Source organism: Micrasema longulum, unplaced genomic scaffold, assembly GCF_059751315.1.
Source record: "Micrasema longulum isolate JH-2025_06_02 unplaced genomic scaffold, ASM5975131v1 h1tg001842l, whole genome shotgun sequence".
In the NCBI taxonomy this organism is placed as follows: domain Eukaryota; kingdom Metazoa; phylum Arthropoda; class Insecta; order Trichoptera; family Brachycentridae; genus Micrasema; species Micrasema longulum.
This window is the reverse complement of record NW_028279016.1, coordinates 301,359-327,897: the sequence shown is the minus strand read 5'-3', so window position 1 is coordinate 327,897 and position 26,539 is coordinate 301,359. Positions and strand designations below refer to the sequence as shown.

General features: G+C 31.9%; 1 protein-coding gene across 1 annotated transcript in view; it reads left to right on the top strand.

Moving 5' to 3' along the window:
* LOC148273754 (dynein axonemal heavy chain 7-like) overlaps window positions 1-26,539 on the top strand; it is a 50,644-nt gene that overhangs the window by 4,343 nt on the left and 19,762 nt on the right. The window contains 38 exon segments of the mRNA XM_088238225.1: window positions 1,483-1,687; window positions 1,764-1,899; window positions 2,007-2,173; window positions 2,246-2,399; window positions 2,485-2,634; window positions 2,726-2,914; window positions 2,989-3,117; window positions 3,190-3,437; window positions 4,905-5,126; window positions 9,337-9,543; window positions 9,630-9,807; window positions 9,999-10,120; window positions 10,285-10,569; window positions 10,662-10,784; window positions 12,333-12,486; window positions 12,575-12,738; window positions 12,998-13,060; window positions 13,178-13,322; window positions 13,423-13,551; window positions 15,452-15,614; window positions 15,692-15,807; window positions 15,895-16,051; window positions 16,140-16,276; window positions 16,380-16,610; window positions 16,689-16,854; window positions 16,943-17,088; window positions 17,218-17,466; window positions 17,564-17,724; window positions 18,448-18,619; window positions 18,701-18,880; window positions 20,010-20,141; window positions 20,870-21,091; window positions 21,627-21,824; window positions 23,017-23,140; window positions 24,196-24,371; window positions 24,479-24,630; window positions 25,811-25,958; window positions 26,082-26,294. Coding sequence (XP_088094351.1) covers window positions 1,483-1,687; window positions 1,764-1,899; window positions 2,007-2,173; window positions 2,246-2,399; window positions 2,485-2,634; window positions 2,726-2,914; window positions 2,989-3,117; window positions 3,190-3,437; window positions 4,905-5,126; window positions 9,337-9,543; window positions 9,630-9,807; window positions 9,999-10,120; window positions 10,285-10,569; window positions 10,662-10,784; window positions 12,333-12,486; window positions 12,575-12,738; window positions 12,998-13,060; window positions 13,178-13,322; window positions 13,423-13,551; window positions 15,452-15,614; window positions 15,692-15,807; window positions 15,895-16,051; window positions 16,140-16,276; window positions 16,380-16,610; window positions 16,689-16,854; window positions 16,943-17,088; window positions 17,218-17,466; window positions 17,564-17,724; window positions 18,448-18,619; window positions 18,701-18,880; window positions 20,010-20,141; window positions 20,870-21,091; window positions 21,627-21,824; window positions 23,017-23,140; window positions 24,196-24,371; window positions 24,479-24,630; window positions 25,811-25,958; window positions 26,082-26,294 — 6,413 coding nt within the window.

Here is a 26,539-nt window from a genome sequence, read left to right as displayed (position 1 = left end):
AATAACTATTACTATCAAAAAGATTTAAGAAATATTTTTTGATTGGGACACTTCTGGATTTTCTCTTCGACTTTTCGTGTTTTAGCTCATTGGGCAGTTTATTAAATTCGGAATGGCCCATATTTTCCAGATTTTCTGCCGAACTTTGTTGATCGAAACTTAGACACGTGAAGATTCCGCGTAGAAGAAGAGTAACGCGTATTGTAATTGTGAATATCATGACCAAATGTGTACTTTAAATTTGTGCGAGCAGAAAAGTTTATGATATTTAAAATAGTATTGGTTATGTCATGCAGTGGCATCACCTTGAAAGGAAGTATTTTTTCTGTCGGTAGATATCCTTACCATGGGAATCCCATTTCAGTCCAAGAATGTTTCTCAGAGCTCTGTTCTTAAGAACTTGTATTTCCGAGATCTGATTTTTTATAGCAAAACCCCATATACATGATAGATAGGATAGGTAGGAATGAATCATAGCGTAGTAGACGGCAAACAAAACGGAATGTGGAAGCAAGCCACGAAGTCTATGCAATACGCCAGTTGCAGGTGCTATTTTTGATTTTACATGTTCAAATTGGTAGCTCCATGAATGTTTGGAGTCAAATAATAGTCCCAAGTATTAAGTAACATTGGTATTTTCAATATAGCCAGTTCCGAGAGAAATATTGATATTTAAGTCCCGTTTGTTCACAAAAATCATATACAATGTTTTTTTAACGTTCAAACATAATTTATTTAATCGCATCCAGTCAGCTAGACTATTGAAATCTGTCTCCATTATGTTTTCGAATTCTTAATGGTAGAAAATAACAGTATAATCGGCATACAATTGAACAATACTCCTTAAACCCCACTTAGTAAAGTCATTAATATATATGAGGAACAAAAGTGGACCAAGAATTGACCCCCGAGGAACTCCACAAGTTATCCTACTCAGATCACTGGATTCTTTTCCAACTTGAACCGCGCAATATCTGTTATTAAGATGTTGAAAAAAAAGTCATATGAAGACTTTTAAATAGGTACACAACTAACCCAAGTATCAAATGGTATACTTTTGTACTTATCAAGTTGTGACAGTGTCAAAAGAAATTTAAACCGCTCTCATGTGAAGTTGAAAAGAATCACATGCGTCGTTGTTCTACGATTCCGATGAAATGTTCACATTTAAAAAAATCTTTTTCGCGCGGTGATTGAATCGCAATACTAACTGTAATTTGTTTTAAAGCTGCCTTAATCCAAAGCACAAAAGTACCTTATGCACAAGTATGAGTGAACTTAAAGTAAACAAATATTATATAAGTTCAGTTAAGTTTAGTGCCACATGGCGGCGTTTATTCACGAAAGATGGGATAAAAATGATTATCAGTGGATAAATACGATAGTGATGACTATGTTAAGAGGATCAACGTGTGTTTCAATTAGCACATTACATAATTTGTTTTTATAAATATATTTGTTTAAAGATTAAGTTATTTTTAGCTTTGCAATCCTATTCCAAACAAAGAAAATCTAGGGAAGAATTTAGAGAAAAACTCTTGAAGCTGATCATTAAGGACAAACCTCCCGAAGGAAGTAATGAGTTACCAATATCTTATGAAAAAACGGTTCTCCGGTATTACTTTTACCTCAAGTATGGGATCGAAACTGTACACGTTGCACCTTTGGATGATAAAATTATAGAAAAGTATGGATAAATTTTATTTATTTTGAATAAAGTACCTACTAATAAAAATAAAGTAAAACGAGCGTTGATTTTTCAGAGTTCATAATCTTCTATCGGCCAAATTGAGAAGATGGATCTTTATACTAAGTCGAGAGACGGAAGACATGAAAGAAAATTTCATGATGAGTATGAAAAAAGCCATAGTAGATTTCGTATTACGTGATCCTAATATGGTAACCCATAAATAATATTTGTTTTTTTTTTCGAATAAAAGATATTTTTCGAAGAATTTCGTTCTGTTGTTACTTATCCAGAATGTCACGCTCGATTATTGTTTTAGAAAGAAGCGATACAGGAATCTCTCACTCCAGAGAGAATGGAATTGAAAAATTGGGATCCGCTTATTCGCCAGAGAATCGCAACTTCTAAAAAGTTCCTCGAATTAAATTTACATAGTGTGAATCCATGTGTAGCCCAAGTACTCGATATATGGTGGAACCAATTCAAGTAAATATAAAAATACCAGATCATTACTATCGGGAAATACAAAATATTTGTACAATATATTTTTTATTGCAGTGAACTTAGGCTTGTCAGCATGAAAGACATTATTAATGTAGGTGAAGCATATGGGGTAACGGATTTTCAATTTATTTGCAAACGACATATAGAGGCAGCTGTTACAGTTCTTAATACCCAATGGGTACCCAGTATACAAGTCATTTTTATCCAGGTGTGTTAAGATAAAACAAAAAAATACGTACGACTGTAATAATAAGAAACGTATCTTTTATTACCCATCAACATTCTTGTTTCAGGGAAATAAAAAGAAATTAATACCCAGCGTCAATCAACCAAGAAAGTTAAAAAGATTCTATGACTGTTTATCTTGCATAATGACCTACAATCTTCAAACACTGTGCATTAAATCCATCCAAGAGTACACGTCATACATATTAGATGTTGGGGTATATACTTTTGATTAAAGTCACTTGCTTATTTATATGTGGGTATCCAGCTACAAGTAGTGTAAATCAATTAATTTTCGTTTGACTTTAGGGAAAAAATCAAGGATTTTTTATCAGTCTTGTATTTAGAGACGGGGTTATTATTTTCGATCCACCATTCAACAAAATAAAAGACGTGCTCTTGTTCACATACCAATCACTAATTGAGTCTTGTTTTTCAATACCGAGGCTAGAAACAACCCTTTATCAAGATTATTCTGGCGATATTATCTGTCTGAAAGTAAGTACAAGTATTTTGCACGTTTGCAGGTTTTTTTTTATGCATAACATTAGTTTAATAATAATGTTTTTTAGCCTGCGATCGACATGAAGTACGTCGAAGAATGTAAACAAAATGTTGATTCTTTACTGGAAGATCAGCTCGTAGGTCCAGAATTAAGTATACAAGATTTTGATGATTATGTGTGCCTGATCAATGGAGAAGTACGTTAATGTGAGTATTTTCTTTGGGTTTAAAACTTTTAAACAGTTTTAGTTACTAAATCATTTTTCTAGATTCAAGCCATGGTTGACGCCTTTCTCGGGGATGACCCCCCAAAACCGTTTCACGAGTACTGCGAAATGGCCGTAGGATACCACGATTTAGCGGCAGAAATACCAATTAGAATCCAACAGGTAGTTGTCATGGGTGTGTATAAAATTCAAAGAGCGGAGTTGATGAACACTTTGAAGAATGCTGCATCATCATTTTCAAATCAAATATTGGGAAGAATGACCGCAGACTATCAAGGAATGATTAAAACGTAAGCCCATATATTTTTTTGTTAATAAAATATAATAGCATAATCCACTTTTTAGAAAAGGCAAAATATTCACGTTACCTATGCAATATTTTATGTTGATACCTAATTCGATACTTTTGTTTTTTTTAAATTGTGAAACTGTGGATAACATCAATTTAACAAATTAAGCCACAATAGTTTTTCCATTATTTTGTGTGTTGTGTTGGTCCTTTGCCATTATGTTTTCATATAGGATTTTTATTTTAGAAATAATCTCCATTTGCATCCGTAGCCTATATTATGCAGGTTATGTGCAGTTCAGTATGTAGGCACATTATAAATGTACACTGTATGGTCAACTATATTTGTATTTATTTTATTTTATTAACATAAACGGCAAATCTGCCTTTTACAAACATTTATAATATTAACATATTTGGCTTAATATTATTATTTAAAAATAAAAAAAACATGAATTTTCTTATACCATAGATTTATATAAAAAAAAATTAAACCAAAAATATATATTATAATGTGAAACTGTGTGACCAATATTCAAAAGTAGATATATTTTGAATAATATGTATTACATTTACATTTCTAGTAATATTATAAGTTTTGTATGCTTAGTTAGTTTATGTTATGTATAATTTTTATGTGACAACATTTACAATAACAGTATTATGTGGAAGCCTCTAATTGGACTTTATGATATGTATTTATGGTATAATTGTATCTTATAAATTTATAAATGTCTGTTGGCTATCCAATGTAATAAAATAAAAAATAATAGAAGCAGAACCCTGGACGAGTGTTTTAACTCAGTGTCTACTCGGGTAAAGTTCCCGAAAGAGGAAATCGAGTAGAGGAAAGTCCGCCGTGAGGTCCCGGGTTCAATTTCTGGGAAGGTCGACATAAAATATTTGTTTGAAAGGTGGTTTTACACTGAAATATTTCACTTCCTGTAACCGATGATCGAGGTACGCTGCATTTAGTTTCACAGTGCAGTGCCCTATGCACCTATCAGGTGCGCATAAGGGTTTGATGATGATGACACATGAGGGTGCTACTTGCAAACCCGGCAAAATTTAAAATAAAAAAAAAGTGAGATGTTAATTGAAACTTATTTAGAATATAATTTTTTACAATAATTTTAACATTGTCAGTTGAAAATACGGCTTAATTTGTAAGACTTGACTTTAAAATTATCGGCTTTGTTGCAAACATGGCAACCTCTACTTGAATATTGCAAATTTGGTAATGCATAAAATTAAATTTATTATTTCACTACTGTTTCTTGACATAATAATGCTTATGTCATCACTGCTTACGTATAAAATATTTACTGATTGTAACAAAAAAATAAGTTTAAAAAAATAGTTGAAGTTAAGTATTGCGTCAGTTTTTTGTGATTTGCTCAAAATAAAAAAATACGGATTTTGCCGGGTTTGCAAGTAGTACCCTCACATATGGATTGTATTTTTCAAGATATGGGGATGAATATTTGTACATGTATACGACACTCCTGACTCAACCCCCTGATACCGCTGCTCTGATGGAGCTCATAAGATATTGTCAAGAAGTACATGAAAAAAATTTAGATCAAATGGAAGAAAAATTAAGACATGTAATGGAATATATTACATTTTTGGCAGATTATACAACATTTACCCCCCACGAAATTAAAGCTAACTGCAACACATTTCAATGGTGAGCATTTACCTATTTTATTTAATTTATATTTATTGATTACAATGATAAACTTCAGCCCTCCGGGAAATTGGATACAATAATTGAGGGTTAATACCCTAGATTTGCTTCTAATGAAGCAAATCTAGAAATCTCCATTGAAGGAGTTACTGAGATATTTGCGAAAAACTTTGAAAAAAGAATGAGGAAATTCAGTGGTTTTTTTTATTTTTTTATTTGTTAATATACTATTTTACTAAGCCAAAAAGTTTTTTTTTGCAATTTTTATATATCGTATTATTAGCGCTACGATTTTTACAAGTTTTGTATTTCTGAAATAACTCCGCGTGTAACGTCAGAGGTTCATTTCCGCTTATTCTCATTCAGTTCTTCCCATTGGTCCAGAAGCGATAAGCAGACCGGAAATCTTCCATAGCTCTCAGATCATAGGCTGATTCACATGAACCAGTGACGTCATTCAAAGTAGTGCGTTTTCATCAAAATATTTTTTATTATTTTTTCCGTACATTTTCAAGAAACTTTGCAGTACAATTTAATGCTCTAATTTTTACCCCGCGCAAGGAAACATTTTTGTATCCAATTTCCCGTAGGGCTGAAGTTCCTCATTGAGAGATTTCTAATTATGCTTCACCAACTCAATGGAGAATGCTAAGTTTGCGGTGTCAAGTAGTATAATTGAAATCGGTTTTGGCAAGATTTAGAGATGGTTTTGAATTACGCTATTATTTAGGTAGGTAGGTTTTTATGTATAGTTTATTTTGACATCAATAACTAATTTTCTGTATTTGGTGGAGATTTTTAAGTTTGCCTACAATACCCTCAAATGTTTTCTTGGGCGTGGTAAAAATCAGAACATTAAATCGTACCGCAAAGTTTCTTGAAAATGTACGAAAAAAATCGAACTTCTTTGAACGACGTCACTAGTTCATATGAATCAACCAATGATAAGATAGTTATGGAAGATTTCCGGTTTGCTTGCCGTCAATGGACCATGGGCAGAACTGATCGAGAATAAGGGAAGAAAACCTCTGACGTTACACGCGGAGTTATTTCAAATATGCAAAACTTTAAAAAATCATAGCGCTGATAATACGAAATATAAAAATAAATTTAAAAAAAATTGCCAAACAAAAAGAAAACTCGGAACTTCCTCTTTATTTTACAGAATATGAATAAAAAATCATAGGATATGCAGATACACAATAATAATTAAAAACGTTTCTACCTGTTTAATAGAGTAAAAACTCGTGTTTTGAGAGGAAGAGTTTGTTTTACATGATTTTTTTTTTCTAAACGAGTTCCTTAAAATTAGATATTATATTCTTAAAAACAGATAATTTTCTACTGTATGGAGTTCAAGATAAGGCGAGTCTCATTTATTTTTTCAATTCGGATTAAATTTTTTAAATATTTTGTTTTATTTTGAAGTAAGCTTTAAATCGTAAGTTTAATGATTTAAAGCTCCAATTGTATAAATGCACAAATGCAATATTATTTGGAAATTTAGGGTTTCGAGGATTTTATATATAACTAGGTTTTTTTCTTTGAAAGTTTGTATGGTTATTGGTTTTTAAAGATGTCATCAATTGAAGGTATATCAAGTTTAAAAAAAAAATTTTGAAGGGTATGTTCCAGGCATTTTTAATATAAGTTTAGCGATTGTTTTTTGAGCAGTCAAAAACAAACTTATATTTGACTTTTAAGCTTCTCCCCAGCCTGATACTCCATACCACAGAATATACTGTATGATTGCGTAGTAAACAGTTTATATATTTTCTGGGCAGAGAATGTTTCTTAGTAATATTTTCAATATGTTTATTCAATGTGGCTGAAAAGAACTATATTTTAATGGCTTTTCCATTGAATCATTTTGCATATTTATTGAAACAAATACGGTCATATAAAGCAGCAATAACAATAATACAAAAAAAATATATCGAAAAAATCATACATAATATTTTAGACTGTTCCTTGTTGTTGTAAATGATAAATCTTTATTCTCCACTCAGAAATTATCAACTATTTCATTATAAAAACAGCGGGACAGTGCCTGGTTGAATACTCCTATACATCGAATGCAAAACCTCGGCAATGAATTTGCAAACCATATACATGTTGTTCATTAAACCCTGTCACCCTGTCCCAAACCACGATGATCAGCATGAGCAAGAAGACATATTGGGACATGAAAGTAAATTTTTAGAATTAATAAATTAAAAAAAAAATATATCAAAAAAGCAAATGGTTGCTTACTTCTGCAGAGGAGTAATGAGGAGGGGGAGAGGGCGGAGTCAGAAATGCGGCCGCATTCCCCTCACTTCTTCCCTACAGAAGTGAGCAAACATTGGTTTTTTTAAACAGCCTTTTTAAAAAAAAAATGTTTGTTCCAAATATTTTTTTAAGTGTGCTAATATGTCTTCTTGCCCATACTGGTCACTGAAGTTTCGGATATGACAGGGTTTAAAGAACACCCTGTAGATAGCTTGAATATGTCACTTCCTAAGTATAAAGAAATAATGATCGCAATATTTCTGGCTAATGCAAAATACCTCGTTTTATATGTACACCTTTATTTGGATAAATAAAAATTATAACTTTTTTTTGAAGAGATAATAAATGTAATTAGTTTGAGACCTTGAAACATTATTTACAAACAATCATACTTATAATCTATATTGGTACAACAAACTCATTTAGTTGTAGATAGGAAATATGTACTACTGACATTGCAACAATAACCAATGAACCAAAAATGAATCTGTTTTTAAATATTGAAAACTAAATTTATTTAGATTAACGTATACAACATTAATAATTAACGTATATAAAATTATTTCTGAATATCTTTTTTGCATTGTATTCTTTTGTATTTTACAATTTGATTATTTATTACATTTACCTTTTTTTTCTAGATTGTGATTCTATGTCATTATTATTTGATCTAATTAATTTTACTATGTATTTTTATTGTTATTTATTGTGGCTTGACACGGGCATAGCCTAAAAAGCCTTAATAAGTTCATAAATATTTAATTTTGTAATTTTGAATGAATAAATAAATAAATAAACGTGCTTATGTGTACATCATAATATGTATGTAAGATTTATAAACTCTATATATATATTATATTTTATTAATTTCAAACATTGGTATCCAATTTGTAAAAATTGGCTACGGCTGTTGATAAATAAATAAGATACAGTCATAGAATTAACAATGGTCCAGAAGGAGCGTAGAATCATATTTGAATACATCGGACTGTGTCCAAAAATCCCCCCACTATGCCCCACTTTTGCCGCGCGCATTCGTGATGTCACCGCGTTATGTTGCACGACGGGAAAAAATATAATCATTACACAAATGTAAGGTAAAAAAACAATCTGTTAATTTCTCTAAAATTTTATTGTGCACGCGGAAATATTGATTGACACAACAGAGTAGAAAAGTAATGGGTCATTTAATAAGAGTAATTGAATTAATGAACTTTGAACATAAAATATAAAACAAATTTTATTTTACATAAAACTGATATTTTTATATCATGTTAAATAATATTTGATGTTTTCAAGATAATGTCGGTCAAATGTCCACCACAAAGTTGTTTAATCCGAGGTCCAATTTTCATTAGTTCTCTCATTAGATGAGCAAAGTAGGGGAAAAAAATACTTCCCTGGCAAAATGTCTATATTCTTTTCTTCGACAATCTGACAGATCGAAAAATAATTCAATTTTTAAGTAATGTATTTGCTACTTACACATTCATTTGCTAATTACAATGAAATGTGATCTCATCCTGTTTTTTTAAGATCCTAGCAGTATTATCACAGTTTAAAAGGACACAACACGGCATAGTTGAATTCAAATCAGGAGTTGCTCACTGAGCGACGTCTACAAAGAAACTAATGGGTCAAAACATAAAACTACTCATTTATGAGTAGTTAAGTCGCCTTCTGTTTGATGCTCGTATGCGGTTTCTGGACTATTCTTAATTCTATGCATACAGTTCACCTGGAATTAAAAAAATATGGTATGGTGAAATAGGGAAGGAAGAGAGAATGGAAAAAGTAACAAGAGGAAGTAAATAAAAATAATTTAATAATAATAGGAGAATGATTAGTCTTTCGTAATATAAAAAAATCCGTATATTGATATGAATCTCGTCAGTAATCAACACGTAGGATGTTTAAAATTAAATTTGAAATTAAACAGGTATGCTCGGATGCCAGGAATATTGGAGGAATGCAGACAGATCTGCGCCACTAAGACAATAGAATTCCAGGAAGCGTTAAAAGTTCGCATTGTTAAATTTATTGCTGAACTCGCTGTAATGGCAAAACAAGTGGAAGAGTTTCAGTATTGGGGAGAGCTGGACCAACTGCAAAAATATGTTTCGAGGTCAAACGCTTTGAGTGAAAAGTATGTTCCACAATTTTGTTTTAAAATGTTTGATACCACGTCATTACTGTTTATGTTTGAATTATTTTATGTTTATGAAATTTCAGGTTGAATATAGCTCTTACAAAAATTGATCAATTCAATGAAGAAGAATCCTCTTTTGGCTGGGAATTGTCACAATATCCATTGAGGAAGCAGATAAGTGATAAATTGACGCCATTTAAAAAGCTTTACGATAGTGCTGACGAGTTCTTGACCAAGCATGAAAAATGGATGACTTCTCGGGTAATAATAAAATTAATCATTTGTATTTGGTATACGTACAAAACTATTAGCTTTATTTTAATTTTATGGAATAAATACAATGACATATCTTATATTAACACAATCAAGAATGACCCACGTCTGTTTATTAATGTAGTAATGTCATCTTTGGAATTGAACATATTTTGAACTAAATAATTTTATCATTCAAGGTTGGAACCTTTGAACCAGAAGAAATTGAAACGGACGTAGGATACTACTTTAAAACTATTTACAAATTAGAAAAAACCTTTGCCGATGTACCAGATGCATGTCAACTAGCCAGAGATGTCAGGTAGACATAGTAGTTGTAGTTTCAAAATTTGATCTTCCATTCTCAGATTTGCCGCATTCTTATTTTTTAATTTATGTTTCATGTTTTGCGAAAATAATTTGATATCGTGGAAATAATATGAAAAGGTGAAAAGAACTCATTCCTATGTTTTTTGCTGTTTCTAGAATAAAAATTGAAGAGTTTCGCGAGAACATGCCTATCATCAATACTCTGGGCAATCCGGGAATGAAAGCGAGACATTGGGAGAAAATATCCGAGATTGTTGGTTTCCCTATAATTGTTGACGAAGAGTTAACACTGGAAAAAATCATAGAATATGGTTTGACCGATTATATTTCTAAATTCGAGTCGATTTCCGAAGCTGCTACTAAAGAAAACAGCTTAGAAAAGAACTTAGATAAAATGATGAATGAGTGGGCAGATCTAACATTTGAAATTTTGCCGTACAGGTGTGACCATAACACATATCTAAATGCAAATATTCTTCGGGGTATGATTTTTCCAAAATAAATTTATTACTAATTCTCAATAATATTTCTAGGGATACTGGAACGTACATTGTATCTGGAGTTGACGATATTCAGTTACTGCTTGATGATCATATTGTAAAGACGCAAACTATGAAAAACTCTCCCTATATAAAACCATTTGAGAAAATCATAATGCAAGTATTTTTCTTGTTATCTTGGATAGTAAAACATATTTTTATTATAAAATAAGAATTCTGAGTTATGAGAATGAGTGCTCGAAAAGAATATTAGGTATGAGGTAGTTTGATTTTATTGCCAACACCCGAGAACGGACGCAGCAGCCTCTTATAACGAGCATTTTGACAGTGCGGCAATGGACCTGGCTTAGACACACGTGCTGCGGATGTCTCGGGAGAGCCTTGACCCAAGTCGCCTCTTCTTCACAACTGCGAGATTCCACCGTCTAGGAAGGCTGTCAATGACAATTTTTCAGCTGTATTTAGCGGAGCTAAGGACGCGGGATTGACGTAAGAGGACGCAAAAGTACTGACTGGCCATAGGATCTCTTGGAGGCGTTTGGTGGATGTCCAAATGCTCTAGATGTGGCAAAGAAGAAAAATGAATAAACAGTCCTACAAATCAATAATGGATAACCATAGAATTAAGAATAGTCCAGCAACCGCATCAAACTGAAGGCGAAAAAACTATTCATAAATGAGTAGTTTTACGTTTTGACCATTAGTTCCTTTGTAGATGTCGCTCAGTACGCAACTCCCGATTTGAATTCAATTATGCCTTTGTGTCGTTTTAAGGTGCAGAAATACTACTGGGATCAAAAAGAAACAGGATGGGATCACATTTCATGTATAAGTAGTAAATTCACAAATAATATTACTTAATAATTAAATTATTTTGCCATCTGGCAGATTATCAAAGAAAACAAAATGGACCTTTTATTAGTGTTGCTAAACTAGTCTTTATTTTTTTTTACTTTTACGCTATTTTACTTTAGTGAGAGAAGAAACGAAAATTGTACCTCTCAGATATAACAACGCCGTGGTGGACATTTGACTGACATTATCTTTAAAATGTAATGACATCAAATATTATTTAACATGACATCAATATCTGCCTTACAAAAATAAAATTTGTTACATTTTTAAAGTTCAAAGTTCAATTACTCTTATTAATGAATAACTCTTTACTTATCTACTTTGTTGTGTCAATCAATGTTTCCGCGTGCACAATAATATTTTAGAGAAACTAGCAAATTTCTTTATTTTAAATACAATTATCTTACATTTGTGTTATGATAATATTTTTCGCGATCTGGCATCATTACAGGGCGATTATTATTACATTATAACCCGGGCGATCGGCGATTTTTTGGCGCAGTCCGATGTACCCAAATATGATTCCCGCTCCTTCTGGACTATTCTTAATTCTATGCGGATAACATGAAAATATCATTATAACTTATTACCCTTTTATATTATGTAATTGTTTTTGTCAATAAGCAGATTATTGGAAAGCAAATACTAGTTCAGAAAGTCATGGAAGTTTTCACAGTTCAAAAGAAAAGAAATATATCGAAGTTTTATTTTTACACATTCCCATCTTGATACAGCCTAAAACACAAATATTGTCATGGTTTTTGGTCCTAGCTTTATGTAACGTTTTTGCGAAAAATTTTAATGCGATTATATTCAATCAGTGAATCAACTCTCGATAGAAATTTCTAGAACTTGGGAAGGAAAACTGCAACTTCTTCAAGAGATAATGGATGAGTGGCTTCGAGTACAGATGACATGGATGTATCTTGAGCCCATCTTCTCTTCACCAGATATTCAACAACAAATGCCCGAGGAGGGAAGAAAATTTGGTGCCGTGGATAAGGTTCCTAATTTAAATTTAATTGAAGAAAGATTCATAAAAATAACATTGTTATTTGATTTGGAATAAATTATCTGGATTTTCATTACAGGTTTGGAAAGAAATAATGAAAGTAGTGTACGCAGAGCCGAGAGTACTTGATGTTATAGAAGTTGATAAGATGCTGGAAAGATTAAAGAGAAGCAACAGCTTACTGGAAGTTATTCAATATGGCTTGAATGCATACTTAGAAAAGAAAAGACTTTATTTTCCCAGGTCCTAATTTAACCTAAAATGTAAAATTTGAAAAAAAAATTCAGCCTATAAAAAGAACAAAATTTGTTGCTCTAATTTGTATTTTAAATTTTTTTTTCAATATTTTTCTATTTAGTTTGGAATGCAATCTAGTAACGGGTTGAATCTCTCAATGTGTTTTCCGTAGAAAAGTGTACATTATTAAAAACATTAAATCAGAAGAAAAAACTGCAAATCCTCAGGCTGATGTTTAAAAAAATGATTTTTAATTATTTTTTAGATTCTTCTTTTTATCAAATGACGAACTGCTTGAAATTTTATCCGAGACCAAGGATCCTACACGGTACGATTTAGTTATTCGAATGAAATAATCAATCAAAATTATTAATAATTTGTATTGTTATTTGATATATATATTTAATTCATACCCCACTTTTAATACGCTTTCTTTTTTCACCAGTGTACAGCCTCATTTAAAGAAATGCTTCGAGGGAATTTCTCGGCTCACTTTTACCGAAGATCTTGTTGTCACTCACATGAAGTCTTCCGAAGGAGAAGTTGTTCCACTGATTATTACTGTTAACACTGTGTTAGCGAGAGGACAAGTAAATACTAATTTCTAATGTTCCTATAAATTATAATCGAATTTTGAAAACTGACAAATGACCTGAAATATAATGAATATAATGAAACACGCGTTTTTAGGTTGAAAAATGGTTGCTTGAATTAGAGGGAGCGATGAAAAAATCAGTGCATAATGCTGTTGCACTTTCTTACGATGCTTATATCGTAAACAAACGCGAGGAGTGGGTGTTAGTGTGGGCTGGCCAGGCAGTAAGTATTCTTACAAGTAATTATATAATTTCAAATATAATTATGGCACGTTTGGAGTTTTTTTTCCATTTACAAGTCGCACTGAGTTCGCTGGTTTACGCGAAATTCAAAATCTCGCAGCCCAGCGTATCGTGCTGGATATGAGCCTTCTTTATAAAATTAGAAATAACCTATAATATGATAAGAAAATTCGTATCGAGTCCCTTTTTGTAAAAATTGTCATACTGTAATCTGCGACATTCCGCGCTCACCGACTAATTACAGTAAAACTCAAATTATCCAGATTAAAGAGTGTAAGCCGTTTTTCTGATATGCAGGAATCTGAATAATTTGATTTACCACTAAACAAAGGCAATGTTTTGAAAGAAAACGCATAATTTACTCTGATATAACTTTTTTATTGCTTTACAAATAATACAGGGAATCGGAAACGCCTTTAACATGTCCAGCAAAGTTAATTGATTTGACGAAGGAACTAGTTTATCTTTTTTTATTTGTTGCTTTAACATATCCTTTATTTTTGATTTCCTTATAACGATCCGAATATTTGGCAATCCAAATGACTGGAGTTCGGATAAACGGGATTCTGCTGTACATGAAAAACAGCACTCTTCGAAGAATACAGGCTACTTACAATGACAGTTTTAGTGACACCGACATATTAAATTAAAAATATTACTGTTTTATTACAGTATTTTGCGGACGATAAGACGCATCGGACCATAAGACGCGCCCCAATCGGTTGAATTTTTAGAGTAAAAAAGTGCGTTTTATGGTCCGAAAAATACGGTTAGTCTATTAGAGACATTTGAAATTTTATACTGTAGGTACCTAATTTTTATTACATTTAATGATTTGTTTACAATATTTTGTTAAATGAAAATAAAATTTTACGTGGGAATAGGCGAAGGGGAAAAGGGAGTTTTGTTTTTTTTTAATATGAACTTGTTTTATAAGAGTATTCAATGCTCCATCCCCGTTACACCATGGTTTGAAATCGAAAAGCAATCAAAATTGAACATCTCTTTAATATCAAGAATGAGAATAGGACATTGTCTCGTTGCCTCGCATTTATCGAGAATAGGTGTCTTTACTTCGGCAATGTGTCTTTGTGAAAACGACGATGAGACATTAGATCATCTGTTTTTTGACTGTCCCCTCTTCGAAAGAAGTGAATTCCTTCAAAATATATGTGAAGAATATAATACGTTCCCTCTTAACGTAAAATTTTTACTAGCCCAGAATGATTTGGATACTTATTTACTTCTGACTAAATTCCTAAGGACAAATAATAAAAATATTTGAATTTGTTAAATATTATTTGCATAATTTAATTAATAAGTCTAATTGAATGTCCCTCTTTACTTTTGGCCTGAAATTTCATTTTATGTTTACGTTTACTTTATACAGTAATAATATTTTATTGTCACAACTCTTTCATACTGATTTTAACTACCTCACATTATGTTATATTTTTTCGTGGGTATGGGTTTTTTTTTTTCGTCGTTCACTGAAGCGTATATTCTTTAAATTTCTTTTTCTTGTTTCTAAGAGCCAAAATCACTCGCAAACGAGTGGAGGCGTATAAAAAAAAAAAAAAAAAAAAAAAAAAAAAAAAAAAAAAAAAAAAAAAATCGATATTTTGCCTACCACGTGTTTCTATTTACATACAATAATATTTCTCCTTATTTTTTTTGTTTTTTCTCTCCTATCCTCTTGTATCCATCATAATTATAACTGAGAAATCTCGAATATTTTTTTTTCAAATCTTGTTTTCACATACATACTTTGTATTTTTTATTAACGATCGTATAATTTGTTAATAACAAAATCCTTATTATACAGTGGAATATTTATTATGTAGGCATATAAACACAGGACGTATTTGATTCATTTCTAGGTACAATGTATAGCTATGACTTTCTGGACATCGGAAGTTACTGAAGCTATTTTGGAATCAAATAAGGCCATGCAGAACTATTTATTAAAAAGCAATCATCAAATATCTAAAATTGTAGATTTGGTGAGAGGCGACCTGAGTTTGCAAAATCGCATAACACTGGGTAATGAAAATTAAACTCTAGTTATTTTCTTTTTCTTTGTATTTGTGGATGACGTAAAAAAATATTAATGCTTTTAGGTGCACTTGTTGTATTGGATGTTCATGCAAGAGATGTTTTATCTGAACTCATAGAATTTAATGTTCAGTTTGAGAATGATTTCAACTGGTTGTGTCAAATTCGGTATTACTGGGAGGTTACTCAATTTTATTAATAAATTTGATTAGTTATTCGATGTAGATATTCTTCAACAAACTTTTTGACGGTTATTATTTTTCCATAGTTGCAAGAAGATGAAACAATGCAGATAGCAACAAGAATGATCAATTCTCAACTGATGTATGGATATGAATATTTAGGGAATACCGCAAGACTGGTAGTAACACCACTTACAGATAGATGCTTCAGAACTTTATTTGGTGCTCTACATTTAAATTTAGGCAAGTGTGGCAGTGATTTGAAATGGATTTACATAATATGTGAGTATTCCAAAGTGAGATGAACCTAATTTTGATGGCATTACTTCAGGTGGTGCCCCTGAAGGTCCAGCAGGAACAGGGAAAACAGAGACTACTAAAGACTTGGCTAAAGCTGTTGCTAAACAGTGTGTCGTCTTCAATTGCTCTGATGGATTGGATTATATTGCTCTTGGAAAGTTCTTCAAGGTAGGTTGTTACGTGTTAAAAATTTGTATCTTCTCGAAATGAGTGTATGTTATGCAAGCTTTGAGGAATTTTTCAAACACAAGATTTTTCTATATTGATCTAGGGGTTAGCTTCTTGCGGTGCTTGGTCGTGCTTTGACGAATTCAATAGGATTGATCTGGAGGTACTCTCCGTAGTCGCTCAACAGATCATGAGTATTCAGAGAGGATTGTCTTCAGGTTCAACAGAGTTGGTGTTTGAAGGAACACTGTTGAAACTTGACAAATCATGCGCTGTATTTATTACCATGAATCCGGGATATGCTGGAAGGTCTGAGTTGCCTGACAATTTAAAGGTAAAACTTATTAATTATTTGCTAATATACTGACATGTTTTTAAAGTAAATGACTATGTTTTTTGTATAATTTCAAAGGCTCTATTTAGATCAGTAGCTATGATGGTACCAGACTACGTTCTTATCTCAGAGATCGAGCTGTATGCTTCTGGATATCTTAATGCAAAACCATTGGCTGTTAAAATTGTGGCAACTTATCGACTTTGTTCAGAACAGCTGTCATCGCAATCTCATTACGATTATGGTAATATTTAAATTTTATATTTTCAATACACACTGTATGTAGGGGGGCAATGCAAATATGGACTCCTAAAATACGTTTTCTTTTGAAGGTATGCGAGCTGTGAAATCTGTACTCAGAGCTGCAGCAGCTTTGAAACTTCGCTACCCAGATGAAATGGAGGACATGATTGTATTACGGTCTATTAAGGATGTCAATTTACCTAAATTTCTTAATCAAGATGTACCATTATTTATGGTATGCATTATTTACTTGAAAAAGCTATTTATTTGACATTTTTAACACGAAAATACAACAAATTTATCTTGTAGCATAGTATAGTCTTGTTAATTATTGAAACTTATAAATGTAGGATAATACTTTCAGGGCATTATATCCGATCTATTCCCTGGACTTCTTATGCCTCAACCCGGCTTACCAGATTTAGTCGAGTGCCTCCACGATGCTTGCAAGACCATGAATCTGCAAAGCACGCCATTTGTAGTAGAGAAAGCTCTTCAAGTATATGAAATGTTACTTGTCAGACACGGTTTGATGATTGTTGGCTACCCATTCTCGGGAAAAACTTCAACATATCAAGCTTTAGCAGAGGCGCTGGGACTCGTCAGCGATAGAGTGAGAAATCAGTCATTTTTTAAAAAGTTTTACCGGTAAATTATAAAATATTTAAATAAATTTAAAAAAAATCATGTGTACTCGTAATAAATTTTAGGGATTGATGGCCGAGAATAAAGTTCAGTATACAATAATCAATCCGAAATCTATAACAATGGGACAGCTGTACGGCCAGTTTGACGCAGTGTCTCATGAATGGTCGGATGGAATTTTGGCTGTAAGCTATAGAGCTTTTGCTGTTTCTACAACACCAGACAGGTATCTTTTATGAATATGTCTACTCTAATCTATTAAATTGAAAATTAATTTATTAAAGTGGCACACTAATTTATTGTAATGTACGTTTTATGTAACGATATAAAAAAAAAATATTTACAATTTACAGCATACAACTTACTCAGACTTCATTTATACAGGGTTGGTAGAACTATTAAAATGAATATAGTTGCAACCAGTCATGGTAAATTATGTAGATTTTTATTAAAACGTTATGTTTGCAATGCATCATTTAGACAACTTACTGACTGCTGACCACATTCACTCCACTGCTGGACATAGGCCTTTTCTAAACTCTTCCAATATTTTCTGTCATGGGCTATCTTCTACCGTCTACGACCCGCAAGCTTGATAATGTCATAGGTTCACCGTTTTTGTGGTCTTTTTACTCTTCTTTTGTTGTTCCAAAACCTCCACCTCAGAATTTTAGGCGACCATCTGACACTGTCCTCTCTCGTCACGTGCTCCGTTCTCTGCCATTATATCTTTGCTGTTCTTTCTGCGATGTGGGTAACCTTTGTTCGGCGTTTAATATTTTCATTTCCAATTCTACAACGAAGACTGACGCCCGATATTTGAATTTTCATTACTTGCTGAACGCACTTTAATTTTTGTAAGCTTCTGTGAGGGACATAGTTTTTACAAAATAAAGTAAGTGTTGATTTAAAAAAAAAAGTTTAAATAATAGTTTATCAATTATTTTAGAAAATGGCTAGTATTTGATGGTCCGGTTGACGCTATATGGATAGAAAACTTGAACACCGTACTTGATGATAACAAAAAGTTATGTTTGATGAGCGGAGAAATTATTCAGCTAGCCAACACGACAAATTTGTTCTTCGAACCTATGGATTTAGAAGCAGCTTCTCCTGCCACGGTATCGTAAACTAATATTTATTATTGGTCAATTATAAGTGTGATGTGATCTTTTTTGAAAAGAAATGTAATTGTTTTGTAGGTTTCCCGATGTGGTATGATATACATGGAACCCAGTGGATTGGGATGGGAACCACTTGTAGAATCTTGGCTTAACACAATGCCACCAAGTTTAGAAATTGTACACCATCAAAATATTAGGCGATTATTTCACCGCTTTTGTAATCCTCTACTGTGGCTAGTGAAAGCAGGAAAAGTGAAGGTTGGTATTTAATTTGTACACATAAAAATTGTAGATAGGTAATTATTTGTTTTTTAAAAGTATCTATGATATATTTATCTTGTTTTCTTCAAGATAAATTCCTAGTATGTGTGACCAAAGTAAAAGTTCTCTATCCAACTCAAATGACTATCCTTGTGTCTGATCTTAATCATAAAGTTGTTTCAGTTAATTTTAAAATTATAAAACGAAATAACCAAATTTGTTTTTGGAATTTTTAAATTGTGATGATTTGTTTATATGATTATTAAGTAACTTAACCATTTAAACAATAAAAAAGGGCAAAAGAAATATAAATTAGTTTGAAAATGTCTGAACCACTTCCGCCTTGACATTGTTTGAATCAGAGATTATGTGGAACAAGTTTTATTTTCCTTTATTAGGGACATCCACCAAAACATGGTTACATCAGCCAAAAACAATTTACGTAAATTATGATAAACTTATAATAAACAAAATAACAACACAAACAGAAAGGAATAACAACATGAACACAAGCAATAAACAACAAAAATATATGTACAAGAATAACATGAAATAATAGTTAAAATGAACATACTATTAAACTAACAGTATTCCAAAATAAATTAAAATAGGAACTAACAGAAAAAATCTGATAGGCGTCTATTTAACAGAAAAGAGATACTTGCAGAAAAATACATCTAGGTAGATAAAACTTAATGCCTTGAAAAATTACAACTATTATAAAAAATAAAGAAATAATTTAAACATATTATTTCAATGGAACAAATATTACATTTATTTATTTATTTACATACTTTTGTTTATTGCACATTATTTGAGACGTGTAAGAAGGAACAGTTTGAACACAAAAAAAAATTAAACAGAATTGATCGATAAACAATTTGTACAAGAAAGAAATGAAACAAGTCGTTGAATGTGGATAAAATTGTTTTCACAAATTGTAAATTTTAAAATTCCTTCATATTAAAAAATTGGGATTTAAAGTTTTTTAAAAAAAAAACCTACTCAACGACTTTTGCGAGTGTGATTTTTTTTACCCACCTATAAAATAATCCTCTTTCATACATATAATATAATATCATTTTATATTATTCTGTTTTATTTTTACACAATTTATTTTTCATAGGAAATGTTCCCCACATCTGAGTCTATTCTCGTTAAAGCAACGATGAATATCTTTGATGCATTTCTTGACGATTTTTACGATGAAAAGTATATGGCGAACATTTCAGACTTAGACACGAGAGCACAGTTAGAGGTAAATATTACAAATTATTAGCATGTTTTATGGGAATTAAAAGCAACAATAACTTTTCTCTGAATGTGATCTTTCACTGATCGTGACAAAAAGGAATTCGTTTATACATATTTTATTAAAATTAATTTCAATACCAATGAGCATGTATTTATTATTGTTATACGCTAATCCATAAACATTTATATATTTCCATAATATGTTTTCGAACGGATATATCTACGTACATGTGAATATTGTATAGAACCAACGATTAGTATGAGAAAATATAATCATAATATATAGGTATTGTAAAAAAAAAAAAATCTGCAAAAATACATTATGTATCATGTAATCTTATTGTTTGGCACATTATTACATATTCTTATCATAATATGTGTATGATTATGTTTATGGTTTAGAGAGCCTCATATTCCAGCTGGATATGACAGAAGAAACGATCTTGATGCTCGATGTTTTTTAAATTATGGCGAATGTGTGTAATAAGTGTGTCTTGTAAAATTTAATGTATTGTGTTAAAAATAAAACGCCAAGTTGCTTTCTGCGGTCGACGGTCTAGATTTATGGTAAAATAATTCGTTGCGTGCGTGTGGCATCGAGCTATGAACGTTGCACCCACAAATAAAATATTTTATTGGTTGCAGTACTTATGTAGGTGTATTAATTTATATTATTTCTAAACTGGGTTTAATTTGAAAGGTTTTTAACTTTTTTTTGCAAATTGTGTACAGGGAATATTCTTTTTCTCCTCGATTTGGTCGCTGGGAGCGACTTTGGAGGCATCCAGTCGTCCCATATTCGACATGATGTATCGCGGGCTCCTGGACAAAGAGTTCCCTGAAGAACTCATAAATAAATTTGGCTATCCTCATGAAATTCCAAAACCTGATAAAAATTACATTTCTACTGTACCAAAAGAAGGACTTGTATACGATTACAGATATATAAAAGAGGTAATTTTGAGCTTTATAATAAAACATTTCTTGTACTTTTGGCATTAAAGGTTTAGGTATGTGTAAATCAACTGACTGCCTTCGCGATATAAAAAAAGTCAACATATCACATTCTTATACACGAATAACAAATATCTATCCAAGATTTTATCATTGTGAATTTAAGTAATCACGTAAATGGTGCTGTTTTATATACGAAATAAGGGTTATTTTTTTATTGATCAATTCTACAAATAATGTATTCGGTTTTGCAAAACTTTGTTTGATTTAATAGTAAACCAAATGGACTCGCATTTTACAATACAAATTTTCAAAATAATTTTTATGTTCAATTTTATAAAAATGCATCTTTTTAGACCCCTTTAACTTTGATGTCGAAAAAAATACATACATCATCTCTATTGAATGGTTTTACTAATTAAGAAATTTCATAATTAGTTGTTTATATTTTGCAATTTCGCAAATGTTGTAATTATACCCTATATGTTTGTATATTTTTATTGCAAAAGAGCTTTTGACGTAAAATTTTGTCTAGGGAAAAGGAAAATGGAAACCGTGGAATGATGACTTAATTTCTGCCCCTCCTATACCAAGGGATACAGCTGCTCATAGTATAATAGTCACAACACTTGACACAGTGCGATACCTCGCACTCTTTAAACTTCTGGTTTGCCACAACAAAGCCGTCATGATGGTGGGACCCACAGGGACTGGCAAATCTTGCTATATCAGTGTGAGTTTTGTGACAAAATTAATTAGGGTCGATTGCACTAAAAAAAGTCAATGATAAATAGGTCTCAAGTTTGAATGAAAATGGAAAATCAACTGAACAATTTTGATAAAGCCGTAATAGTAAACTTCTTTTCTTCTTTTTCCGCATCCGCTTCTGAGTGGAGCGTGTGGGTATCACCAAACGCCTCCTGGAGACCCTATCGCCCGTCAGCGCTCTCTCCTCTTTCCACGTCAATCCTGCGTCCCTCAGTTCCATCTGAAGATCGTCATTGACGGTCTTCCTGGACGGCGGGAGCCCACAGGTGCAAAGAAGAGGCAAATTGAGCTAAGACTCTCTTGAGACAGCGCGTGTCTATGCCAGGTCCTAACGCTCGTTATAGGAGGTTGCTGCTTTTGTTCTCGGATTTTAATGTTAGTTATCAAATCAAACAACCAAGGTCGACGGTATTTATTTATTTATAGAAACAAACAGTCGACAATGATCTAATAACATAAAAAAGATACGTTTTAAAGACAGGCCAGCGAGGTTTCTAAATAAAAATCATACATATTAAATTGTGGTACAACAAAAGGGTGTGTTTGTGTGTATTTGCGTAAGAGTAAGTGTTCAGGTGTGTGTAAGCGTGCGCATTGTTGCATATCAAGTGAGAGCGTATCGCAGCCAGAAAGAATGAGTCTTAATTTATTTTTAAACAAATTCAGGGGCATGTAAAATATGTTACTTAGTAGCGGTTACACGGACGTCAATAAGGTGAATTTACGAAATACTACAGCCAACTTATTCAGGCTTAACTTTTTTTGGTGCAACAGGCCCCAATGTGTTTTTATATCTAAAAAAATATTTAATTATTTAAATCCATTCAAACCCCTATTTTAAATGTTGATTGCAAACACTTTTCAAACTTTATTTTCATGTTTATAAAAAAAATATTTTATGTATTCATGTAGGTGGTTTTATTTTTTGCTATCCCTATTTTTGTTTTTTGTACGGCATTGTTTATAAAGGATCATTTTATTTTTCATTTGGTTTTAATTTTGAATACTTTTTTTAACACAATATTTTTTTGCTGATTTCCAGTGAGATTTTTTGTGCCTTTTCTATGTTTGAATATAGACTAGTTTTAAGTTTTTGCGTTTAGTGAGTGCCTTATTATTAATTCCGGTATCTATACTAACGAAATATAAATTTCCAGGATTTCCTTATGAAAAAAGTGAATAATAAAGTATATAAATCACTCATAATGGGGTTCTCCGCCCAAACTTCTGCTAACCAAACACAAGATATAATAATGGGTAAATTAGACAAAAGAAGAAAAGGTAATGACTTAATCAATAATTTAACAAATGTGGCTATGGTGTAACATGAGTATACATAAGATAAAGTACTTCTCTTATCTTTAAATTATAATTTTTACATCGGATTTGGAATGTTAAATTTGTATGAATATGCATGATTTTAATTTAAAAAAAAATTATCCTTACTATGCGAAGAATAATAATTATACGTATTAAGGTGATGCCAATACCACAATAAATCTGTTTTGCTGTTTAAGAAAAAAGCACGAGAGAAGAACTTATAACAAAAAAGACAGAGACTCTGTTTTGCGGCCGGTGTTTGTGTAAAAGAGACAAAAACAAAATAAGAAATTCGTTAATTCAGTCGGTTATTGGCAGTAGGCGAGAGTGCATGCTATTTCTGTGACCGGCGTTCTTACGATTTTTAATTTATTTTGCTAAAACAGGCCTTAATTTTATGATAATTTTTATAAATTACTTGCTGAACCCGGCCACGCTTCGCTGTGGCTTTGTCTGGTATTAATCATTAGGGGAGTAAAAAAAATAGTCTAGTAACTATACATTTACCGAGAAAACACATTGCTTAATTAAATATATTAATTTGCTGAGATTATGATGTAGAATATAAGGAAATGCCATTGCATTTCCTTATATTCTCAATTTTGTTACAGAACATTTTCTGTAACAAAATTGAGTCCATCCATCAATTACTTTCCGAGATTTTCGGCCACAAACATCATAGGGAACCTTAATTTTTATATAAATAGATTGTTAACAAATAAATAGATTGTTAACATAGATGGTTAACAAACGTATCCATCTCATATTACCATCCTTTTAAGACAAAAAGACTTGATTTATTAATTTCATTTGCAGCATACCTACCGATAAAATAAAATAGGAAGGAATTCATTAGTTAAGTATACCTGGAGAAAGAAGCTTGTTTAGCTTTGAAACCGGTCGGTGGAAAAAAAAATAGTAGTTAAAAACAAAGTTGTTTTATTTATTTGATTGCATATCACTTAAGTTTTGAAAATGTGGCTTTTTCTAAATTATCTCGTTTTATTACTTTTCAGGGGTGTTTGGCCCTCCAGTGGGAACCGAGTTTGTTGTTTTTGTAGATGATGTTTCTATGCCGCAAGCAGAAACGTATGGCGCCCAACCGCCGATTGAAGTTCTTCGTCAGGCCCTTGATCAAAAAATGTGGTATGACAGGAAAGAAAATGTTCCCATGAAACTAACAAATGTTCAGGTAAACGAATTTCATCAGATCACAATAAACTAATTTAGTTTCTGTACAGAACAGTAGTCAATCTCCGAGCTGCCATAATTAAATAACTAAAATGTGTTTGATTTCAGTTCATGTGCGCCATGAGTCGACCAACGCCAGGGACAAAAACAGTGACTGCTCGATTTAGTCGCCATTTTGGGTTTCTTTGCATTGATGAATTCGATGATGAGACCATGATAGTTATATTTAGTAAAATTATGACTTGGCATTTGGACGCAAGGTTTGTTAATAAAAAAATAATGTCACTAGCATTTAATTTTTTAAAAACATCTGCAATATAATCATTTCTTAAAGCTGAAAGGCTGGAAGTCACATTTTTTGCAAAATTAAATTATGAATGATTATTTTAATGCTAAAAACATTAGAGTCCTCTGGTATACCTCTACTGAAATAGCTGGTTCTAAAACACTAGGAGTGCAGTGATAATACTCATGCTTTCAACAAAATTCAACGGTTTGCTTGTACTAAAGCAGTGGATACCGAATAAATTCCACAATTTTTATAACAAACTACCTCTGACGCAGCAGATGAAGTCTTATTGTCATAATCAACCATACTTAACCATTTTCATTACTTTTGCCGTTAATTTCATTATTTTACTTTTCTTTTTTTCGTATATTGTTTACTTTCAATAACCGTTTTATTGCTTGTAATATGATGTCATTAAATTTATATTTACCCGTTATTTTCATAAATAATTAATGATTTAAATAATGGCACGTAATTGAGTGTTTTTGCTTAAATAAAGTTTTTAAATACATTGTTTTTCATTCAATATTCTGAATTACTTTTTATCCTAAAATCTGAGGAGGAATTAGGGCGCGGGCCGGGCTGTTAGTACAAAAAAGATTGAAGTCCCATCGTTATTTGAAATTCCTTATTTTAAATGTTTTTTCTTAAATATTCTTATCAAAAGCCTATAAATAAAAAAAAACAGCAATAAATTGTGTTTTTATTTGAGAGTTACATTTGAAACAGTTTTAAAACTTCAATCCGCTCTCCTGAACAATTTACCAAATGTGACTTCCAGCATTTCAGCTTTAAGGTACAAATTACGGGGGTTTGATTGATTTTCTACACCCCTATCTATCTATTTTGAAAAAGGAAGAAAAAAGGTTTTTGTTCCCTATCTTTCGACGTAGTCTCCCTGGAGTGGAATTCTGAATCTTCTCCTCCCTCTAAGCATTGATTAATTTGGGGATCTTTATTTTATGCATGTGTTTTCACTTTGTTTTAAATCTGCCCACACTGATGATTGAACATCAAATGAACTCTTGAAATCAAATATGATGATTTTCCTTTAGAACATTATTGCGACTTTAAGCGTTACCCAAAATACATTTATGTTTTCTACAGTCATTTTTTACGTCATTCTACATTTATATATTTTTTCCTAATAGGGGCTTTTCGAATGAATTTGAACCTTGTATAGTTCAAATTGTGTCCGCAACTCTAGACATTTACAAAAATTGCCGCCTTAATTTGTTGCCAACACCTGCCAAATCTCACTACACCTTTAATTTGAGAGATTTCTCAAGGGTTATTCAGGTAAACTCTATTTATAAGATATATGTAGGTATTATGAAAACTATGTTTTTTTGCAGACGATTTCAATAGTATTTTCAAATCTAAACCAGAAATAGGTTAAATAATTAGCTTGACTTTTTTCAGGGAGTATTATTGTCAGTACCTGAAGTATTTTCGGATCTTCAGTCCTTGAAGAGGCTCTGGGTCCATGAATGTCTTCGTGTGTTCTCCGATCGCCTGGTAGATGGAAACGATCGAGCCTGGTTTATCGGAGCCCTTAGACTTGCCACTACAAACTGTTTAATCGAAGACTTTGAATTCATGCTGTCGCGGCTGCTGGAAAAACCCGCAAAAACCGTTAGTTATATTTATTTAACTTCAAAAGATGTCGAATTTTAACAAAAAAAAACTCATTACGTTGGCTAAGAGTTTCAATAACATTTGTAAATAGTACAGAATACCAAAGTAAAAAAAAACACTTTTAATTGTTGTTATGTCACCGAGATTAGGTAAGCGTCTTAGCCTAGACACTACAAAAGCTGCAGACAATTTTTAATTTTATGCCATTTTTGTGTAGGTTTCTGTTTTAGAAACGAAGAATA